The sequence below is a fragment of the Drosophila guanche genome, unplaced genomic scaffold (genome assembly GCF_900245975.1).
Source record: "Drosophila guanche unplaced genomic scaffold, DGUA_6, whole genome shotgun sequence".
NCBI lineage: Eukaryota > Metazoa > Arthropoda > Insecta > Diptera > Drosophilidae > Drosophila > Drosophila guanche.
In genome coordinates this window covers 9,291,532-9,314,424 of record NW_022995743.1, presented here as the reverse complement: position 1 = coordinate 9,314,424, position 22,893 = coordinate 9,291,532, and the positions used below count along the sequence as shown (strand labels likewise).

Below are 22,893 nucleotides of genomic sequence, written 5' to 3'. Positions count from 1 at the left end.
TTTGATATTACTCGCTAGTTAGAAGTCTCCGCAGTAAAATTATAACTTTATTCGATTTATCAATTAATTCTACACAAGATTGGCTAGTTTTCACGACTTCCTTTTGGTGAAATGCTTATAAATTAACTTAGTTATTTCAGCATGGTTATAGGATAACATTTTCGTTGATTTTGATATTCTGCTAAGCATTACCAGGCAGTTAGAGTTCCCAGCGCTAAAACTATAATTTTATATGATTGATGAATTAATTATGCATGAGATTGGCAAGTTTTGTTGTCTTCTTTTTACAGGATTGTTTAAAAAATGAGGATTTAACTAAAAAGGTCAGCCAACCATACAACTTTAACATGATAGCTACTCGGGAACTACACGTTTACAACATATCAACTACATATTTATGTAATAAGCAGCAGAGACACCTGAAGAGGAAGTGTAAGTTTACAGCAAAATACAGCGCGAAGTTTGAATTTGAATTCTTTTGTATTTATTTTTTTGTAATTACGTCCACAAATATTAGTGTCCGCAGTGAAGTGTTGGTGTATGCCCAGCTATAATTAATAAATGATTAAAGAGTCAGCTGTAGAAGTGTACGCTTCAAGTTCAAGTGCAGCTTGGAAGTGCAGTATTTCTTATCAGGAGCCAGCTTTACATTCACTTCCGGATTTGGATAATTTATTTATTTATTTCGCTTGCGATTTCAGTTGAATTTCGATTTCCATGTGCACGGTTCGGGAAGTACGTCTCAAAATGGAGAATAGTTTGGTTTTGCTGCTGATTGTTTTGACAGTACCCGGGTCCTTCCAGGCCAGTCCCAAGATCAAGCCAACCAAGGATGTCATTAAAGATTTGAAGAACAAGACAGAAGTAGTACCCGCAAGTAGCCTGCCCATTGTCAATGTCACACCAGTGCCTGAGAAGTTGGCAGAAGTCCACATTGATCAGCACAAAACCATTCGCATTAGCAAGGGGGATCTGGACGATTTATTGGATGTTTATATGGGTAAAATAGCAGAGAGTGCGGCGACCATCAAGGACAAGGAGAATGAAATAAACAAGCTGCAAACCAAGGAACACACTGACGACGATTTGCTGAAGAGATTCGAGAATCTCACAGAGATTTGTAATGTTCAGAATTCTACATATGCAGCAAAGCTGACGGAGAAGGATGAAAAAATCAAGGAACTCGAGCAGAAGGTCAAGATCTACGAAACCAGATTGAAGAGGAAACAGCACGTGTTGACTGAGCTGAGAAAACAGAACATCTCCAGTACGGCATTGATCGATCATCTGAAGGCCAAAGTCGTATACTTTGAAGGCAAATTCAGGGAGAAGAAGGATGATCTGTTGGCAGACTGGGAGGCAGCCACCACCAGTTGCATTCCGTTTGGCATGTCGCCTGGCATTCATTTGATACATCTGCCCGGATTCCTGCCCTTTCTGGTGCCCTGCGAGGGTCTCCCATCCGCCGGTCCTGGCTGGATGGTTATTCAGCGCCGACTGGATGGCTCTGTGAACTTCTATCGCAACTGGGATCAGTACAGCAAGGGGTTTGGCAAGCTCAACGGAGAGTTCTTCATTGGCCTCGAAAAACTGCACCGCATGACAAATTCACAGCCCCATGAGCTCTACATAAGCTTCAGGAGATTCAATGGGGAGATGAGCTATGCCCACTACGATGACTTTGTTATCGGCAGTGAGGAGGAAGGCTACGAATTGAAATTGCTGGGCCATTATCAAGGCAATTCCAGTGATGCGTTGCGCACCCATGACAAGATGAAGTTCTCCACCTTCGATAGGGATAACGACGAGTTTACGCATATGAATTGCGCCGAATATCATCACGGTGCCTGGTGGTACGATTTTTGTTCTCGAAGGTAATAATCCATTTGAACAGTTGAAAATAAATATGGAATTATTCTCTTACCCAACCCTTAGCAACTTGAATGGCAAGTACTTCAAGTCCGAGGTGGACAATGTCCAGGGCATTTTCTGGGAGCCCTGGTACAGCTTCAGATCTCTGAAATCCGTGCAGATGCTAATACGCCCAAAGAGCCAAAGGGAGTTGAAAGATTTACCCATTACAAAGCGTACACCTAGAGCTATATTAAAACGAAACTCTCCATCAGCTCAACAGATAAATTCTCATTATTTGTAATAAATTATTTACCCGTACTATGTTTTTTTTCCAACAGCTTAAACGACACTTCGAAACGGATAAATCTCGAATCCAATTTGTCAGCTCGTAGTTTACTTTTCCTACGCCCCCTTCTTGCTCGACAGTTGATTACCTTTCGATTTTTCGCCCTCTCCTCTCTGTAATTACTTCGTTACAGTTCAGTGCAGTTGGTGTTGGCTGCTCTAGACATTTGTTTATTCGCGCACAAGTCATTATTGGTGCAATTAATTCTCGTTTTCATGTTCATTTGTGCTCGCATTTTGCTCTCTCTGTTGCTACTACAATTTAATGAAATCTAATTGAGTGTGTGCACTGGGCTCTGACTCTGGGTCTTGGCTGTGTCTCCATCATTTGTCACTTGCACTTTTATTACCAAGGGACGGCCGTGGGAGTAAAGAAACTCAATTGGAGTCAATAAACGCTTGACAAATTAGCCAGAACTGGAGAAATATAAATTAATATCGATTCGAAGCAAGATTTATAGCCTGAGCAGAGAATTTGTTCTCTTAAAATGAGTTTATTCCAGTTTCTTACAGAATATATCCCAATCCAACTGGTTGTTTCCACTTCAAAAGAGCTGAAGAGAACACTTACATTCATTTACGATGTACATAAATACATTCAATGTGCCTTGGGTTTCACTTTCAATGACATTTCGACCGAACCGAAACGAACCGAACTGAACCCATAAGGCAAGTTACAATCGATCGGCTAATGGAAACCTAATCGCTCGATTATAGCGATTAAGCGTACAGAACTCAAGCAGCAGAACTCTTGCTGCCTGGCCATTTAACAGACATACTTAAATGGTAAATAAATACATTACTTAGCGCAAGATAAGTACACTTTCAGCTGGCAATATCCTCAAGTGGATGATGGCAATATAACTTGTAACTTTTTACTAGTAACTAACTCTCTACGATTGGCGTGTAAATAACCTGGAGTAGCCCCACAGAAGTGGGTCTACGTCTCCTCCGATTGCCCGGAGCCGTGTGCACGCTTTTTGTGCCATCGTAGACTGGCGAACTGGGCGAATCGCTTGCCGCACGTGCAGCACTTGTACTTCTTCACGGCCAAATGCAGTTCGGTGTGCTTCTTGAGGTTGCCATAGGTGGTAAAGGTCTTGCCACACACCGTGCACAGGTGCTTGCGTATGGCCCAGTGGGAGTTCATGTGGTCTGTGAAGCGATTCTTCTCGTAGAATCCCTTCGCACAGATGGGGCAGCTGAATGTTGACTGGTTGAGGTGTCTGCGCCGATGTATGTCGAAGAAGGACCACGTCTTGAAGGATTTCCCGCACAGGTCACAAATGTAGGGTCGCTCCCCAGTGTGTGTCCGCAGGTGGATGGCCACCTCTGTGGAGGTGGCAAAGCGTTTGTCGCACTTCTCGCACGCATAGGGAAAGTCGCGCCGATGCCGTCGAATGTGCACAGTCAGATTGCACGGCATCTGGAAGCCCTTGCCGCAGAGCGTGCAAATGAAGGGCGGGGTGCCGTCGTGCCCGGAGCGATGCACCTTATACTGGTCGCAGGTTTTGATGAGCTCTGAGCAGACATCGCATCGAAAAGGACCCAGATTCTGTTCCAGAAAGTCTGCCAGTCTGGCGTGCAGCAGGGGAACGCTGCACGATTCTCCTGGGTTGGTGAGTAATTTCCGTTTCTGCGCTGAAAACTCCTTGCGCAGCTCGAACAGAGTCTTCTCCAGCTGCTCGGCGGCATACGCTGTGTGGAAGGTTGTGTTCAGCTCGTCCAACATCTGGGTCAGCGCCTGACTGCGGTAGGCATTCGATCGAAAGTCGGGATGATCCACATCCCACAACGCCGCATAGTTGCGATAGATCTCCACAAACTGCAGCTGATCCTCTGCCGATCCGAATTCAATGGAGCTGGCGTCAATGAACTTTGTCTTCTGATTGGTCTCCACCACACCGACTTTCTGCAAAAGCGAAAGGATGCCAAAGGATATAGAAGGGTAGCCAACTAGCAGACGCATGTACATACCTTGCTTATCTTATTGAAGATCTGCTCTTGCAGTATCGGATGCAGGAACTCCATCTCGTCGTAGCACCAGAGCTTGGGCAGATACAGTCCCTTGTGTTTGATCACCATGCGCAGCTCCTTGCGGTAGCGCGTCCTCAGCTTCTGTATCTCCTTGTAGCACTCGTCGCCACTCAGCTCGTAGTTCAGCTCCTCCTGCAATTGGCCAGAGATCTCCCGGTACAGTTCCTTCTTGCTGCAGCTGGTATATTCGTAGTGCTGGGGATTCCACAGACACTCCAGCCGCTTGAATGCATCCAGGATGAAGCTGAGCACCTCCCGATACAGTGCAGACTTGCTGCAGGACTCGGCATCGGTTTCACAGGACTTCTCGCTTTCGGTACTCTCATTGGTGACCTGTAGGTAAGGTCCAGATGAGTTGCGTGTTACGATAGTCTCTCATCTGGCTACCTACCTTGGCATCCCTTTCGGCTCGCTTGTTCTCGATGACGCCTCTGAGGAAGTGCATCTTGTCAAAGTACCACAGACGGGACTTGTGCTTACCGCCGAGGGCATTCAGCTTGCTCAGCTCCCGTCGATAGCGACTCCGCAGCTCCTTGAGTACGGCGAAGATTTCGGCGCCGGTCAGCTGCATCTGGCAGATGCCCTCCAGTGGCGCAGCCAATTCTCCATAAACACTTCGCTTCGCATTGTACTTGTAGTCGGGATGCCTGGGATTCCATAACTTTTCCATGCGCTCATACGCCGCCAGCAGAGAGCCAACAAATTCTCGATTTCGTTCCAGTTCGCGACGAGTGCGCTGTGTGGGTTGAGGAGGGAAGTGCGGATCGGCTAGAGAACGATCAAATAGGGATGGGGGCATCATTGGCATATATTTACACACCGCCTGGAAGTCCACATTGCTGCCAATACTACTCGCGGGGGATGTGGGCGGCCCTGGGGCCGGAGGCGTCGCTGGCGGTGTTAGTTCCGACACGTTCTCGGCGGAGAATTGTTCAGCATCTGCCACTGCCTCCGGGTCTGCCTCTTGCCTGGTTGAATCTTTTGCATTCTTGTTTTCCGCTTGACGAAGCTTGCGCTGCATTGCCTGTATCCAACAAGAATAAATATTTCGCATAAATAAATAAATTGTGTTACGATTGCCTCTGCTTGTGTTGTATCTTTGAGATGAGCAATGATCTTGGTCAGCCTCAGACGATTCGGAGGCGGTTGGGTTTATCGATGGAACAACACACAACCACAATCGTCCATGTGAACGAACAAAGTCAAACAAAATAAAAAGGGAAAGTTCGCTCTCCTCTTCCCACAGTTCCCTGTTCACCAATATCAGCGGCTATTGGCCTTTGTGTCGTCTACACGTACGTTGTCATCGTCATTGTTCTTATCGGCATTGCAAATGGCCCGACTGGGTTCTACATACACTCATATATATGCATATGTACGTACATAACGATGTGTATATCTATTTGCTCCCCTGTTTGTTGTTGTTTTGTTTTTTGCTTACGAAATATTTGTCATAAAGGTATATTTCTTCTTCGCATTCTATTGTACTGTCCATGAATGAAACATACGAGTGGCATGTATATAAATATGTACATATGAATAATGCAAGGGTACAAGTCTAGAGTTTGACAGCTATAATGGACACTTGATTTGATTTGAAACCACCTTGATCTGTGGAAAATCACAGGCAAACCTTTCCCTGTCATAAGTTCCGACCTACCCCAGAACAAAAATCGATAAGTAGCCCCATAATTATAGAAACTCCAAACGAAACGAAATTAATTTGTTCATGCAAATGTTTTGTTTTACCGGCCGTCTGGGGCGCAAACATTAGATACGGTAAATGTACTACGTGATAAGCGGTTCTAACTGGTTCCCACCCGTTATGATCGGATTCGGGTGAAACATAATATAATTCCCTCACACTAGGTATTGCTGTTTTTCCTATAGGTTTGACCAACGAATCATTACAAATGGGATTACAAACTAAAAAGATCTTAGGGTGTGCATTTTAGAGTAGTTTATTTCGTTTTAATTGCTAATTGAAGTTGTCTTGAGTGGCCTGGCCGGCCACAACAATCGTCGATGATTTAGTCCCCTTTGCTTTATTCCAATTCCATAGCTCCCACCCATAAAAAGTCGAAAATACTATTGGGGGTAGATAAAGTAACAAGAAACGTTGTTTGGGGATGGTTAATTGTGATTTGAGGTATGTATTGAGGTTTTGGAATGGATGGAATAAACTGAATGGAACTTCTGGTGGGCACAACATAAATCAATACTAATGTTATTATAAGATAATCTTGAGCACAGCACAAACTATTCACGAGCTAAATGAAATAAAAGGGTAGAGGGAAACTCCACCAGAGTCCTTTCCTGTCTGACATTTATCAATGTTACAGCTGTGTCCACGAACCCACTGAGTGTTAATCAATACCCAAATTGGGTTACTGGCCAAAGTGGATTCTGATTAATTGGCTGGCATTTCAGCGGACCTCAACCACTCTCATTCACCTGTCGAAAGAGGCCTTGGCCGAACTTTTTTCATACAAACAAAAAACTAAACCTTTCCCAAGTTAATGGAATAACTGAAGACTACAAACAAAAACCTTGGCCCCAAACGGGAATGCAATTTAAAAACGTGGAAATTAAAGTTTCGACCCTCTCACTTTCTGTCAGGCCCAGGAAAAACATGTTCGGGTCACACCCAACGCTCATAAAAAGAACGGCCCAACGCCACCCCAAAAAGGTGAGTGAAGGGAACTGAAAGCCCATTAAAGTAACCCCCTTGTAGCCCCTTTTTCTCACTCTCAGTGTCGACCCGCTGGCTGACCCTCTATGGCTGGGCTCTCTATCCTTGCGAGTCGCTGTCTACCTAGCAACAGGAAATAGTTCCATATCCATGCAGTACATATCCGTCTGCACATCGTTGTGGAGAAGACTATATCGGAAATTTGAATAGTGCAAATGGTTGAGCAGCTGTTTCTTAGTGCGCTCTTCTTTTTAGCTTTTATTTCTATTGTCGAGTGTCGAGCGAGAGGGCAAACAAAGGCGAGGCTAGGGCGGGCAACGTTCAAGCGGGAGTTGGCTTCTTTGGACACAGAGACAGTTCTGGGGCGTGTCCAGTCTGTCCAGCCTTTTCTGTGTCTGTGCTGCTGCTTCGACTGTGTTTACCGAACACGCAATTCAAATAATTGATCCAGTTAACTGTTTAACAAAATTGCATAAAAATTCAATAAGCAACAATAGAAACAAAACGGGCTTCGATGACGGCAACGGCAACGGCAACGGCAACGTCAGCGGGCACCATTAAATGGGGCATCGCTGAACTTCTCCAGGGTGCTCCTCATATGTACATCCATTCATATGTATGTACATTTGTGTATTGAAACCCGATCGCAGACCAATTTGATTGAGTTAGTTGTGTGCTTTTTCGTTTCCCCCCTTATGGTTTATTTATATTTTTTAAATTGAAAGGGGTCGAAACTCGTTAGAACTGTCATAGAAAGAGACGGGCAGTCAGGGAGTGCAATGCAATGCAGTGCGAGTAAAGTAAAGATTTTGTTGGGGCATGGATTAGGGATATGCATTATATCCATATGTATTTTGAAGTAAACGTATGAAGGGAACTGATGTGTGGATATATCTGAAGATATTCTTCAATAATATGCATTCCTCAAGCATACCCATCCACCTCCACTTGCTTGCTTGCCAGCAAACTTGAGACATAAATAAACTCTGCGATAAGCAGAACCCACGCTTGCAGTGCCGGCTCCAATGCCTGACGATTCCGATTCCGATTCCGAGTCCAATTTCAATTCCAATTCCGGGTGCGAAAGCTGCGTCATCCATGCGAGATGGGGGAGGGAGGGCTAACTCTGATGTTTTCTCGTCAATTAGAAACGATTCTTTATTGCATTTGTCACCAAGAAATATGCGGGCAGGCAGTGCCAATCAAAAAATTCCTTTGATGATGATGCGATGATAAAGCGTTGCTGTTTTCGTTTTCGTTTTCGTTTTCGCCTCAAATTAATTAACAGAAACTCGCTTATGCCGATACATTTTAATTTCCATTTGGACAGCGTGGCCAATTGCTGATTATCGGCACAGATCTGCTGGAGCTACAGCCCCGTTCCGCCACACCCCACTCAATCTCTTAGCTTCTAATTAGAACGCGCTCCCGTTAAGCCACTGGCCAATGTGTGACATGTAGCGCGATGGTTGGAGCTTTGAATGTGGCGACGGGCTATAGGCTGTGGGCTGGGAATGGCTATGGGGCTGCGCCCAAGTGCAAATAAAAAGATTCATGGCAAAGCCACGTTAATGCTGCATTTACTCGTAAACCATTATAAGGCTTTGGGCCTGGAAAATCGAATCGAGCTACAAAATGGTGTCATGGGGGATTGCAAGTTTTAGGTGTTCTGTTTGGTTGTTTTGTCGCCCGTTTTCCGTTCGATTTATTGCTCCGAGTGAATCGTTTCAGGCTCAAGGGAAGGTTTTAATTGATCGAACAGAAGGCGCTTGCCAGACACGAGAGTTTAATGTTTCACTTATGAACAGGGTTTAGAGGCCAGGCTCCGATTTGTATGCTATATAAAATAGCCCCAAAACCATATGACATGCATAATCCGGAATACCACGAGACTCAACTCAACTGAAATGTAATAAACTCAACGTGCGGTAATAAATTATGAGGAATACGTTGCTGGTGTGTTTCCACGCAACCCGCCGGAGGTTTCCGTTCATTTCTTTTATGGCCAAACGTGCCGCATGTCCACGTCCTCCCAGTGATGAAAGAAGCCCATGCAACCGACGAAAATAAACCTTACGATGGGAGGGAAACCTTATAGAGAACCCAAGAACCGGGAAGCAAATACGAACGAAAGTCCAAAATCAAAGATAATACTACGCGCGGCATTGCGGCTATGGTGCAATCAATTTCTGACAAAACGAAATGCGTTCGGTTTGAAGAGGTCGAGAGCTCTTAAGCACAGAGTCGTGGCCAAAACTTTAAGCAAATAACTTTCGTCTGACGGCGGAGTCAGTCACAAGGTAAGGCTGCCTTAATTTAATTAGACTGATTATAAAACCTCCTCAGCTGATCGATCAGCGGGTCGAAACAACACTCTAAGCCCCTCTTCAGACAGACCGTCCACCTTCCAACGGTATGTTTAATGTTTGGTTAAACTTGTTAATTATTTAATAAGCGCGGCTGTGACTGATAGAATCTGAGGCAACGCCTGTCAATAGCCCTAAAGGAGGGGAACCTTTCAATGTTCAATAATGTTTAACGTTGGCATAAAACGCACCTGTCTGAAAATGTTGAAATATGGGAAGGGAATTATCGTTGGGGCAGATAATAAACCCACACGGTGATATCCCCGACTTAAGATTAGATTATGGGCAGTGATATATGGGATGGTTTTCTGTGGAGTACTTTGATTTCAACGGATAATCGATGATTTAGATGAGTCAAAATTCTTCGTGATACTGCGTTCGTGATAATAAAAACCAAATAACTAATCTTTGGTAATAATTTCTGAGATTTTACAACTATATAAATAGTACATACATACATACATATGTTGTATGTAGTTCTTACTCGTAAATACCTATAATCATTGCACAGCAATAATTTAATAGTTATCCATAAAAACACACCCAATTCTCTCAATATTATCGTCAGTATTGGTACATACGACAATTTCTATATGTCACTCTGTTTGGACAATGATTTATGGGTAGCAGGCGCATTTATGGCAGGTGCTCTAAAAATTCCAATTTACAAGTGTTTAAATAAACATTAAAACCTCCTTAGTTAGGGGTTTTGCAGCGCTTTCGTCGTCTTTGAGCCGTCTTATCTCTAAGCCATTTTGAACAGCTAACAATATGGACAGAAATCGACAATTATTTTATTACCTCCAACGCGAAGGCGGCAATATCGCGCCAAATGTGACATAGAGGCACTGAAAGTCAGAGAGGAGGACTGATTGGGTTGTCTGGGGCAACGATCGGTCGAGGCGATCGATCGATCGATCGTTCGCTCGAGCAAATGTTAAATTACTCAAAGTGGCTGGAGAGACGCGCGTCATTGTCTCATCGCCATCGTTTATTCACTTAGAGATGGCTAGGAATATATCATAATCAGGCAAGACACAAACTGATTTCATGGAAAAACTGATTTCAAATGTAAGACAAATTTAAAATAAGGTTCTGCGGGAAGAATTATATCCCTAGATTTTACTTTTTTACCAATAACATTCGCCCCAAGGTGCAGAGCGTCTCGAAAAACGCTTACCAAATCGAAGCTTAGATAATTTTCCCCTATTTGTTTACCTCTTTGTGGTCTAGATAATGCTCGCCTCGCCCGACAGACTTGCCCAATGTTGATAATAGCAAAATACTCGTAAAAAAAAAACGAAAATAAACAAAAATTACCCATAATTTCTATTGAAAGTGTCGTGTAGCCGGGTTTCTAGGGGCAAATAGAAAATGATTTTTATCAGCATTCACATTCACATTTCACAGAGAGTTCTGTTGTTCTGTCCCCGCCCCCCACCATTCCAATGCCCTAGCCCGGATATCGGCTATGCGATAATAATAATCAAGCATTCGAGATCGAATTTTGTTCTTTCTTTATGTGACGAGAACTGCCTTTAATACTGTATGTATTCCCTCCAATTATAGTACTTAGCGTTTTAAAATCAGACCAAGTGCTGAATTATTAGTCGCTGACATTTAGATTGCGTCAATGCAGTGGCCCATGTCCCATGTCTCTGGTCTATATTTATCTGGAAGACGGAAAACTCTTGAGATTTCTCTACGTCAAATTGATGAGAAACCAAAAACATTACCAATCTATGGTCTGATATTTTAAAGGCCGATTATCACCGTCATTATTGACAAGCATCTAAATACATACATCACGGCCTGAAGTGTTTGCCAGAACAGAGAAAGCAATTAACTATAGGGAGGGTTGCTTGAGAAGTGGCTCTAAGTTATACGCATAGTTTAAAAAGAATTAGAATTACTCTTATATTACGCACTTATAAAAGTTCTATGCCCATTTACGGGTATGAATTCCACGTAGAAACGTATGTACATAATATAAATACATGGTACGTGCAACGACAGATCCAAATTGAACCAGTTCGGTATCTATGAGTGTACATATTTATAGGCCGACACTGTTCACAAATTTCGTTAAATATCGTTTAATAGCTTTTTATTTTTGTAAATCCACAACAAAGAAAGTGCTACAAAAAAACCAAAAAGTTTTCCAAAATAAAATGCTGAAATGTTTGTGTCGCACATTTTGAGTCTAGAATCTAGATATACATATGTACATACATGTACATATGTACATATATACATATGTATATTTATTAATGCCTGCCTCTCTCCAAGCACCCCCCCTTACAGAAATTGCACAGATCCTATGAACGAGATACATATACATAAATACATACATATGTACATGCATATGCACAAAAAAGTTATTGTTGTTTTCTATAGAATTTCCATGTCCACAAAAACAAAACAAAATTGGAAACCAAAGATGAAAAGACTCTGAAAAATTGAGTCGGGTTGACGGGAGAAGAAACACAAAAGAAAATATATTGCATCCTGAGCATTTGATACCCTTGCAAATCTATTACCTATAGCCTTTAAATAGTACCACTAAGCAAAGAACGTCAAATGAACTAACTGATAGTTCTGTATGAAGCAAATATGACAGTAGTTGGGTATTAACACAACAGATGAATCAGATGATCAAGAATACCTCCTTGCGTTGCAAACCGCTGATCAAACTGATAATACTCTATCCAAGGGTATGCAAACGGAACAACAAAAATAGCAACGTCTCTGACGAACTGACAAAACGTCTCTCTCTCTCCCTATGTGCTTCCACAAGAACCACAACAAAACATTTGAAAACATAGGGCCGTGGATAGCAACGGGACTCAAAGGGGAAAACAAGAAACAAAGGAGAACCACGAGGGAGCGACGTATACAGAGAGAGAGCGCGCGGACAGGGCGAAAAAGCGACACACTTTTTCTCAATATTTTGTTGTGTGCCATTGCGCCGTTATTTTGAAGGTCAAGTGACCAGGTTAAGCTTCCTCCGGAACTGCCTTCAGCCTTCAGCCCTTCTTCTACCTCTTGACAGCGGCGGAAAACCATTTTTGCATTACAAAATCTAATAAAAAGAAAAAGGGGAAACGACAGTGAATCACCCCGAGCGCGAACTACTGTGGTAATTGGAAAAGCTAACAACTCGCTGTGGCGCTGACGTTAGAGCGTGTACTGTAGCAAGAGAGGACAGCGAAATGACGCAGAGCGAATGTACAGAAGGAATCAGCGATTAACTTACCACGCGTCGTGTTTCGTATCGCGGCAGTGGAAGTGGAGCGACCCCAACGTCAGCGCCAGCCACAACACCAATCTCACCAGCCAAAGGTGAGAGCGTCGGTGTGGGCGTGACCATATCTACCACTTCATGAAGCACTTCAAATGGATCCAGTGCCTGCAGGCAGGTCTTCCCGTCACCCAAAATGTCCGCGGAAGGCGGCGGCGAGGGTGGCAATGGATTTTCCATAACATAAACCAAATCTATTTCGGGTGCTCCCACTGCATGGGATAGCTGCATTGCGGGGGTCGCCGCGACGATATTCATTAACTGAATGTCCATGTCTATCACCGCCAGGCGTTGCGTGTCTGCCGTGTTTTCCTCCGTCTCCGTCTCTATCACCATTCCATTCAAATTCGATTTCTTGGTGCCTTTGCTGGCTGTGGTGGTCTGGTCTTGGTCTTCCAGTTGGAATATGTCATGGCAGTCCATTTCCATTATCATTAAATCTGTTTGGGTTGTTTGTTCGATTGTATCCTCGCAGTCCTCGTACCGTCGTCTCATTTCCTGAATATGCTGGCCGCGAATGTGATCCATAAACACCGAGAACTGCAAGCAAATTGCAGGGCAAAAGGCGCAATTGAAGCCAAAGCTCTGTACATCCGGCGATGTGGTAAGTTCTCCACATTTACGAAAGTAGGCGTAATCCTCCAGTTGCCAATTAAAGCTCTGGGGTTGCGGCTCTGGCTGCTGCACTGGCTCCTGCAGCGGCAGCATGGTGGGTGGTTGTTTCTTGATTACACAAAAAGTTGTTTACTTTGTCAGAATTCGTTTGGCGCACACACGACCGTGGAAGTGAAGTTCAGCGACGCGGCGGACTTTCTCATAAAATTGCGATTTATTCTAGCATTAAAAATTCAGAACAGCAAACTGTCAACCTAGTATCACTCGCGCCGGCGTTTTTCAACAGTTTGAAAGTTTTGGCAGCCGCGCGCATCCACTAGCCGCGAACTTTATAATATTTCTAAATAGTGATGAGAGCAAGTAGGGTTTGTCAAAAATATATAACAATATCAATATATCGATATTTTTAAAAAATAAAAATATATATCTATCGTAATATATTTTTTGCAAAAATATCAATATATTGATATATTTTTGCGATATTTTATGTTTGGTAACCAACCACAATATGAGAGACCACGGAATCTAAATAAAGATATGGGGGATATTGAATTTGTGCACAAAAGTGGATGTATGTAACGCACAGATGGAAAAGTTTCTGACACCATAAAGCAAATATATTCTTGATCAGAATCAATAGCCTAGTAGATAAACCCATGACTGTCTCCCAGTTGCGCTAAATTTTCTTGCGAACACTGAATATTTGTATTTGTTTAAGCCCAGTACGCTAATAAAATATATTATTTTGTGGCTATTTTTACATTTTAAATTGCTTAAAACGATTTTGATGAACGGTTTAATGTATCGATGGTTTTGCAGCCATGAAACTCGAAATAATAAAAATAGATTGGCAGCTCGCACGGCTTACAGCTGATTGATTTTGTTATTTAACCAACTCGAGTTTTCCCCAAAACATAAGAAACAATGCAAAATTGTATGAAACTAGTGCCATTCGCACTCAAGTGCCCACAGAGAGCCATCTGCACGTCTGCTGTCTTGGATGGCAAGCGGAACTTTCGCAAGTTTAACGTGCACGGCAAGCGAGGCACTCGAGTGGTTAAGGAGGCCCAGAAGACGATGGCCAATCCGCCGGTGGCCATTGATAAGCGGGGCGTGCGCGACACAGGCATTATGGTTGATGGAAAATTTGTGGAGATACCCGAGAAGATTCCCGACATTATTGTGCCCGATCTAACAGACTGCAAACTGAAGCCGTATGTGTCCTACAAAGCACCGGACGTGGTGCAGTCTGAGTTCACCAGCCTGGACTTGTTCAACGCCGTCTATTCGAAAAAGATTATTGAAGATTTCAAGGCGGGCAGCCTCCAGGCAGATGGCAGTGCCAAGGAACCGTCGGATAACGAGCAACTTACTTCATCGGAGGCATTGCTGCGTGCGCGACGAACAGGCAGCGATATATTCTAAGCATAAGTTTTATGATTCTTAAATACAGATTGTAAATTCTACTATTCTACTTCCTGGATGTACTTTTGGCGATATACGTAAAGTTTGCGAATCCATTTCTCTGTCTTTAAATCCGGATTGCCAAGGAACTGAAAGATGAAAACACATGATTGTGAGAAGAAAACCAGAGGTAGAGCCGAAAAATACTACTTACGCTGGGATGGAATATTACATCTTCGGTATGGACCGGGACTGGGACAGGCTTCGGCACAGTCACCGTTTCGTTTTTCAGATCTATGATAACCTTCTCTGGGGCCTCACGATCTTTGGTGCTGAAGAAAGCAGACGGCTTGAAGGTATCCTCGTCTATCTTTTCCAAGGCCTTTTGCACTTTGGAGTCGAGCAGATCGATACCCTTTACGTTGCTACTGACAGGCGTTGAACGAGAATTGCTCTCCGAGCTTGGGGCTCTGGTTGTCCGTTGGGAGGCAGAGCGAGATTTGTTATAGTCCCGACTGCGACTCTTGCTGTGCCGGCTGCGGGAGCTGCTTGGACTGCGTGGCGAAGAGCTGCGCGACGTGCTGCGGCTGCTGCTACGACTACGTCTGTAGTACTTTTTAGATTTCTTTGACTTCTTCTTTTTGGGCTTGGAGCTCTGCCGGCTGCTCCTGCTGGGCGACTTGGAGTGGTAGCGTCGCTCGCGTTCCTTGTCGCGTTCCCGATCTCTCTCCCTATCTCGTTCTCTTTCCCTATCATGTCTGTCCCGTTCACGCATTTTGCTATGTCTTTTTTACATAAGAATTAAGTAAAATTTAAACATTTATTTTGTAAATTGAGGAAGAGTGTGACCGTGTATTTATGAATTGAATATACCGTATGGTTCTTAGTAGTAAACTGAAATATACCTTCTCATTTTCAAAATATACCGTTGATATACCTACAAAAAGTGTTGGTTGACCCAGTTAGACCTCCTTTAACTATCGAAACTTAAACGGAGGCGCGAAAGCTGCACAATAAAGAAATATCACATTTTTGGGTGCATATTTGATTACATTCCATTGCAGATTGTGATCTAGATCTGGAATCCGAACATGTAATTAACATAAAACCCGTTTATTAAATTAAATTAACCTTGGCTGAACTTCCTGCAAATGTAATCATATTACATGAAGCCCCACCAGCAGCGTATCTGTCAAGATTCACAGAATGATAGCAGCACTCACTTATCGTGAGCCACCTGTATTATTATCGCTACAGGAAAATCGCTTCTGTATTTTTCAAGCGAACTATCAGTCTTGATGAACGTCGTTTCTATACGAAAATAGCCAGCCATAAATATGTTTCGGCAAATCTAGCGCTGCTTATCGGATGTTCCTTGGGGGTATATAAAAGGCAGGAGAGGCGACACCAGTAGTTAAATTACCTACACGTGTGATCAAAAATGATGGTGCCTCAACTTCTTGTGGGTCTGCTATGTCTAGGCCTAGTCAGAGCCTCGGCCTTGCCCGCCGACGGGGGCCGAGCCAGCTCTGTGACAACGGTACGGATAAATGCTTTCCTTACACTTGAATATATTTAAATTACGATTGCTATTATTCAGCTGACTCTGGTGAGAGGACAGGGCTATGAGATTCAGGAGCACACTGTTCAGACATCGGACGGGTACATCCTCACCATGCACCGCATTCCCTACTCGAAGAACACAGGCTATGATGGCGTTCGCCCTGTTGTCTTCCTCATGCACGGTCTGCTGTGCTCGTCCTCTGACTGGGTCTTGGGCGGCACACACAGTGGTCTGGCCTACCTGCTCTCGGAGGCTGGCTATGATGTCTGGATGGGCAATGCTCGTGGCAACACCTACTCGAAGAAACATGCCACCAAAACACCGCTGCTGCAGCCCTTCTGGAACTTCGAGTGGCATGACATTGGCATCTACGATCTGCCCGCCATGATGGACTACGTCCTGTACACCACTGGCGCTGATCAGCTGTCGTACGTGGGTCACTCCCAGGGCACGACCTCATTCTTCGTGCTCAACTCCATGATTCCCCGGTTCAAGAGTCGCATACGCTCGGCCCATCTCCTGGCGCCCGTCGCCTGGATGGAGCACATGGAGAGTCCCTTGGCCGTCGTTGGAGGACCCCTGTTGGGACAGCCAAATGCCTTTGTTGAGCTGTTCGGCAGTGCGGAGTTTTTGCCAAACACCCAACTTATGAATTTGCTGGGCGGTCTCTTGTGCAGCGATCAGTCCATATCCCAAGTGATTTGCACAAACAGCCTCTTCCTGCTGGGTGGCTGGAACTCGCCGTATCTCAACGAGACATTGATACCGGAAATTATGGCCACCACACCGGCGGGCTGTTCGGTGAACCAGATCTTCCACTATCTGCAGGAGTACAATTCGGGATATTTCCGACAGTTCGACTACGGCTCGAGCCGCAACAAGAAGGAGTACGGCTCCAAGACTGCCCCAGACTATGATGTGGCGGGCATCAATGTTCCCACATACCTCTACTACAGCGACAATGACTACTTTGCCAGCTTAATCGATGTCGATCGTCTTCGCTACGTGATGGATCCCAATTCGTTGAGGAGCGCCTATCGCCTACCGGAGACTAAGTGGAATCACTTGGACTTCTTGTGGGGCCTGAATGTCAAGGAAATACTTTATGACCGCGTGCTCAATGACATAAGGAATGCGTAAGCATGTGTTGCAAATAAAACTCAAGATTGTGAGATCAAGATCCAAGCAACAAAACACTTCCCACAGCTGCTTATTTAATCAATGGGGTTTAATTACTGATGAGCTCATAGTTGTTAAGTTGCTCATAAATTCTATATAAATCAGCGATAATTTTCCGTTTTGTTATGGTTTTAATGGTAGTCGATCCCATTCATGGTCAAAGCACGTTATAATTCAAATTCAAACTCATAAAAATGCGCAGAATACAACACTGCTTGATACCATAAAATGAGTATCGATTTCCACGCATTTCGGTATATTTCGGTATATTTTTGAGCGTCGTGCACATAAATCCGCGGTCACACTTCCGCAGGTACACCCACGACGAAAAACCTAATCAAATACAGAAAATAATATCTTTTCGCATAAAATTTATTTAAAAAACGCCAAATATTGGCCAGTGGTCGGGCTATCAATTCCCCAAGATGACGCGTGTAACGAAAAGTGACATTTCACTCGATATGGAGGTCTGGGTGGAGGAATTGTCCGAGGCGCAGTTGGCATACTATGACAAAATCACCAGCGAGCATTATGCCGTGAAAAATGCGCTCAAGAGTGCCGTGAGCGCGAATGAAGGAAAGGAGCTGTTCAATGGCCAAGTGTTTCAGGCTTATTCGTTCAAGGGAAAGGTCCTGCAGGAGCTGAAAGAGGCCACATTGCCTAAAAAGCCGCCCAAGCCGGTCGAACTGCCTCAGTCTTCTACACCGGTTGCTGGCTCCACGGGCAGAGGACGTGGGCGACCAAAGCAGTCGTCAAATATTGCCTATTTGGAGTCATCCGACGACGGGGATGATGATGTTCCCTTAGCGAAGAGATTAGCCTTGTCGGCGGGTAAAAAAGCGGCTGCTGGAACGTCTCCGAAGCTTGGCAAAAAATCATCAGCCGCCGCTGCGTCATCTCCTGGCAAGTCATCGCCCCAGCCCAAGGGCAGCAAAAGTAGCTCGAGTGGCAAATCTTCAAAAGACTCCACTGGTGAATCTCCTCCTAAGAACTATCGCCCAGCTGAGGTCAACTCGGTGGGAGGTCTAGTTGTGGGCAGCACTGACGAGAGTAAAGATTCAAAAGACGTCAAGGATGGCAAGGACTCAAAAATGCAGGGGAAAACATATCCCTCGCTGGTGGTGCTGGCCAAGCCGTTCCTCAAGATCAAAGACATGGCTGCAACTCGCAGCAAACTGGACTCCAAGGTCAAACTGGTTCTCATGCTGACCCCGAACAAGTTTTGCGAGTGGCTGCTCCAGGAGGGTCTTCTCAGGTCCCAGCAGAATTGCATTAATCATCGAAATAGCGAACTGAAATTGGGTATGTAGAGGATCAATCAACTCCATAAACTCTTCTCACGTTCAATTCTCCCTCAGGAATATACTCGGATGTCTCGAAATTCCCCTATACCGGAGGCTATGTGTGGATCAGTGACTGTTGTCCATATCGCTTCGTTTCGGTCTTCAATAATTCAATATTTGAGGGAGCTTCGCATCCGCCCACGTTTCTTCTAAAGCTCATCTACCATTGGGCCTGTCAGACCAGCATTCAGAATGTGGTCCAGTGGGTCAAGGTGGACAGTGTGTACATAAAGGGCATATACACCTGGCTGCGAGCCATTTGCACTTTGGCTGTGCATCAGAAGTGCAAGAAGCTAGGAGGTCCCGGAAAGTTTGTTGAGGTACTGTATAGAATTCTTCCCCAAATTTATTTATGTCCACTCACTGTTTAATGTACTTCGCAGGTGGGTGTCATATCACTGGGAACCACCTCGCAGGATGGTGCTCAACGTCAGGTTAAGGTCGAAGTGCTAGGCGTCTATGACTATGCAGAGAAATCCATTCGTTTGCGCGCAGTGGAACCGATTATTGATGGTGATCGTAATTACAAGAAACGCTTCCAGGGCATACTTGAGCCGCTTTCGCGCTGGGTCCACAAGGACAGCACCATTTGCATCGACCTGACGGTCGACAAGATCACCCTGTTCAGCTTGGGATTCAAGAATATTGTCCAGGCAGCGGCCACAGACAACACGGCCAAGCACAACAACTCGGCGGTGATGGAGTATTTGCGTCGAATCGTTCCTCGCATGTTCCAGAACACATTGTCCCTGCTGTCGCGTCAGATGATCCAGCAATTCCTGGACGAGCTTGTGTGGCGTGAATCTTTTGGCACGTATGCCCTGCAGGCCTTCAATAACATTATAATACACATAGCCGAGCAGACGAGAGTCACTACCACGGAGACAATCACCCAGCGCCTGTATCAGGTAAGAAAAGAGAAAACATTTGGCTGGCACTAACATTTCTGATCGATCTCTTGTTCCGTTCAGGTGGCAACTAACCCTTTCAAAGATTGGAGCGTACTGCCAGCCAACTACAAGGAGACACCGGCCAATGCGGCACCCAAGCGCCTCAAGAAACGTTAGTAGTTTCGTAGTGTTCAATCGTCTCCGTTAATAGAATAATTCTAAGTAAATGCGTTGTGTCACTCCAAAGCAGTGGTCGTCGGCATGGCCCTATCTCGTGTTGCTGCCCTGCCGCCACACGTAAACAGTGTCGAACAGAGGTCAGCTCGGCTCGGCTCCTATTGAATTCAATAATATTTTTCCATTGTCTGTTGATCCACACAACCAAACGGAAAAATGTTATTGCATTGGTGAGCATCGACCCCTTCTTTAAAGTCAAGTGTTTTGCGGCCATTTTTCGATTTTTTTTGTAATTATTGTCGCCCAGTCTTGAGCTCAGGAAGAGTTGTTGTGAGAACACCAAGTGTTTGATCTTGGTACTCGCATAAAACCCAACACCTACTCACTTTTTGGCATCTTTCATGTTAACTTATTTTAAACTGCAGTCAACTAAACGAAAAACACTAAATAAAATTGCCCAAAAACTTAAGAAATGGAAAGCCTTGGCAAAACAATGTTTTTATTTGATTTATTTATGATTTGGAGTGATAAAACGCATAGAGTTTTTTTTTAAATATGGCTCCAGCCACGAGCTAAGTTTTATGTGATATTGAGAGTGGCAGGAGGAGTTAGTTCAACTGATAATTTACCCTTATTCTTACCCTTACTCTTTATCTGTGTGCAGCGATTAACGATGCGGATTACAACAGCTCCAAGACACCCAAGAAGGAAAAGAAAGAGAAGGACATTGAGAAGGAGATATTGCCAGCTGGTACCAAAAGACGTGCGGTGAACACTCCGCCACCACCGCCACCAGCTACAAAGGGACCGGGAAGACCACCAGGCAAGAGCTCAGCCAAACACACGCCCTCGAAGCCAGTCGCACCTTCAGCAACGGTGACTAAATCATCGGCCAAGAAGCCAAAGGAAAAAGAGGAGAAAATTCCAGTGGTGGTCAAGAAAGAGGAGGACGACCTTAAGGGACTGGAAGAGCTCTACTATGGCATAAGCGATGGATTGGATGAATACTTTGAACAATTTCCATACAACTCGCCCAGGGCCAATCCCAATGAGCTTATCAAGACAGTAGACTGCCCGATTTGCCTGAGCGAATCCTTTGACTCGAATGAGAAGCTGCAAACGCATTTGGTGTCCCACATCTCGCCCGAGGGCAAGCAACATCAGTTCCAGTGCCTGTTCTGCCTGGAGAAGCATCCCACGGAGTCGGTGCTGGCCAAGCATAACCAGATAATGCATCCCACCGAGACCAAGACGGAGGGTTCACCCTCCTACTATTGCCTCATTTGCCAGCAGCGGCACAACTCTTTGCATTTGCTGACGGCCCATCTACAAAGGGTCCACAGCACCCTGGAGCTGCCGTATTGGTGTCAGTCCTGCAGCTACCGCTCGTCGTCCCATCGCGATCTTGTCCGGCATTTCTACGACGACCACAAGAACCAGAACTTCCTGCAGTGTCCCTACTGCTTGGACGTAAGTTCCTTCCGTAAATAACGTGTCAAATAATATATATAATAGCTCTCTTCCCTCTTTTAGATATTCTACTTTTCCATTCGCGGCGCTGTCAACCAGTTGCGCATCGAAAACTACTTCCTGCACTTGAATGATCATATCAATAAGCGGGAGCCATCGTTGCGCTGCCAGAAGTGCTCGCTCAGCTTCCTGGAGAAAGGGGACCTGAAGCAGCATTCGGTTCAGCACCATGTCAGCATGACCAAGACCAACAAGCCGGTGCGACTGTTGCTCAACAATTCGCTGCTGATTCCACCACCAAAGGTGCGCACCCATCACAAGGAGCCCGCTCCCTTCTCCACCAACAAGCGACCAATTTTCTTTGCCTTCCTCGAGGGCAAGACCTGTGCCGAGTGCAACACCGATTTCGCCAGCGAGGAGACGCACTACACGTACGTAACTCCCAGATCTCCCAATCTTGTGTGGCCTGGAATTAAATGCTTTAATCGTCTCCCTTCTTTCGTTACAGCGGGTGGCTGCACTGCCTGAAGTGCAATTATCAGACATGTTGCGAGCGGGCACAGTTCCGGCACGGTGTGGACTGCAATGGAAACTTCGTGGATGCCATGGAGGTAAATCTGCCGCAGGAGATGCACTGTATCTGCGGCTTCGCTACCAGCAATGGCAACAATATGGCACAGCATTTGGCCAACTGTGGCCTGAGCACCTGCTACCCCAGTCACGAGGCGGCCAATGAGAATGCCGTGAAGCGCAATATGCTGGACATGTTGGGTTTGGTCCGACGCGATGGGGACACATCCGGCGAGGGTGCAGATATAAGTGAGGCTGCCGACGATGTCACTGACGATCACAACGAATTGTTGCAGGCGCCAGGGGAGCAACAACTGGAGCAGCAGCAGCAGCCAATGGAGGTCCAGCAGCCAGAACAACAGCAAGACCTCGCGGAGCCACAGACAGAGCTCCAGCAGAACTACTTGTCCGCGCCTGTGGACCCCGAACCAGTGCCGGTCCTACCCGTGCAACAGAGCTTGCCTGCACCAATTCAGTTTGGGGAAATGGAAGCAGCCCCGGTATTGATAGACACCCAGCATCAGGTACAGGCACCCGCCGACTACGCTCAAGTGTCCGTGGTGCAGCAGCACCAGCAGCAGCAGCAGTCCTATGGACTGGGATATGGCCAAGGCGCCATATCCACCGACATCGACATGCCACTAATCGGGGAACTGTCCGAGCCCAATGCACCGCCCACGCCCCAGTTTCTGGGCGAGGTGCACACGCCCATGTTCGATGCAGTGGCCGCTGCCGAGCAGCAGCACTACCATGCCCAGCAGCATCATCATCCCCAATGATATAGGCCACCAGGCAAACTAAAGTCACGCGACTACACACTTCATTGGCAGAATTACTAGACACTAACGATTCGCTATTTAAGATGATTCAAACATTAGTCCTTTTCGGATCGTATCTAAAAGAATATTATAACATGCAGACACCCAGTTGAGATAATTTAGGCAAGGGCTTTTCTGTTTTTAGCATATAATTTTGCAGTAGATATAATACATAATGGAAATAATCTCAATTGCTTGACGGAAATTCCTCTGCAATTCGACCAACTCGTATCACACATAATTGAAATCACTTAAACTTGACACACAA

At 45.2% G+C, this 22,893-nt stretch overlaps 6 protein-coding genes across 7 annotated transcripts; 4 read left to right on the top strand and 2 right to left on the bottom strand.

Annotated features, from left to right (window-relative positions):
* Positions 1–317: 317 nt before the first annotated feature.
* Positions 318–2,170, top strand: LOC117591998 (fibrinogen-like protein 1). The gene is made up of 3 exons (XM_034285446.1): positions 318–432; positions 518–1,874; positions 1,936–2,170. The coding sequence occupies exons 2-3, from the start codon at positions 718–720 to the stop codon at positions 2,153–2,155; spliced, it is 1,377 nt and encodes a 458-aa protein (XP_034141337.1). The 5' UTR covers positions 318–432; positions 518–717; the 3' UTR covers positions 2,156–2,170.
* A 487-nt stretch (positions 2,171–2,657) lies between these two features.
* Positions 2,658–13,546, bottom strand: LOC117591996 (zinc finger protein 479). Of its 2 annotated transcripts, XM_034285442.1 has the most exons (5): positions 12,551–13,546; positions 5,057–5,260; positions 4,628–4,972; positions 4,177–4,569; positions 2,658–4,111 (listed from the first exon to the last, which is right to left on the bottom strand). In XM_034285442.1, the coding sequence occupies exons 1-5, from the start codon at positions 13,301–13,303 to the stop codon at positions 3,140–3,142; spliced, it is 2,667 nt and encodes an 888-aa protein (XP_034141333.1). In that variant the 5' UTR covers positions 13,304–13,546; the 3' UTR covers positions 2,658–3,139. The 2 variants fall into 2 exon arrangements, with proteins under 2 accessions (XP_034141333.1, XP_034141334.1); XM_034285443.1 differs by lacking the exon at positions 12,551–13,546 and having other exon boundaries at positions 5,053–5,218.
* Positions 13,547–14,084: 538 nt separating this feature from the next.
* LOC117591361 (39S ribosomal protein L41, mitochondrial) lies at positions 14,085–14,684 on the top strand. Its single transcript, XM_034284595.1, has one exon. It carries the CDS (start codon positions 14,135–14,137, stop codon positions 14,633–14,635), a length of 501 nt encoding a protein of 166 aa, XP_034140486.1. The 5' UTR covers positions 14,085–14,134; the 3' UTR covers positions 14,636–14,684.
* LOC117591354 (serine/threonine-protein kinase fray2) lies at positions 14,588–15,479 on the bottom strand. Its single transcript, XM_034284586.1, has 2 exons — positions 14,829–15,479; positions 14,588–14,763 (listed from the first exon to the last, which is right to left on the bottom strand). Exons 1-2 carry the CDS (start codon positions 15,387–15,389, stop codon positions 14,677–14,679), a joined length of 648 nt encoding a protein of 215 aa, XP_034140477.1. The 5' UTR covers positions 15,390–15,479; the 3' UTR covers positions 14,588–14,676.
* Positions 15,480–15,998: 519 nt separating this feature from the next.
* On the top strand, positions 15,999–17,377 carry LOC117578673 (lipase 3). The gene is made up of 2 exons (XM_034264300.1): positions 15,999–16,154; positions 16,215–17,377. The coding sequence occupies exons 1-2, from the start codon at positions 16,056–16,058 to the stop codon at positions 17,316–17,318; spliced, it is 1,203 nt and encodes a 400-aa protein (XP_034120191.1). The 5' UTR covers positions 15,999–16,055; the 3' UTR covers positions 17,319–17,377.
* A 274-nt stretch (positions 17,378–17,651) lies between these two features.
* On the top strand, positions 17,652–22,789 carry LOC117578669. Its single transcript, XM_034264296.1, has 7 exons — positions 17,652–18,659; positions 18,716–19,020; positions 19,084–19,608; positions 19,672–19,762; positions 20,432–21,237; positions 21,301–21,668; positions 21,746–22,789. The coding sequence occupies exons 1-7, from the start codon at positions 17,783–17,785 to the stop codon at positions 22,584–22,586; spliced, it is 3,813 nt and encodes a 1,270-aa protein (XP_034120187.1). The 5' UTR covers positions 17,652–17,782; the 3' UTR covers positions 22,587–22,789.
* The last annotated feature ends 104 nt before the right edge of the window (positions 22,790–22,893 follow it).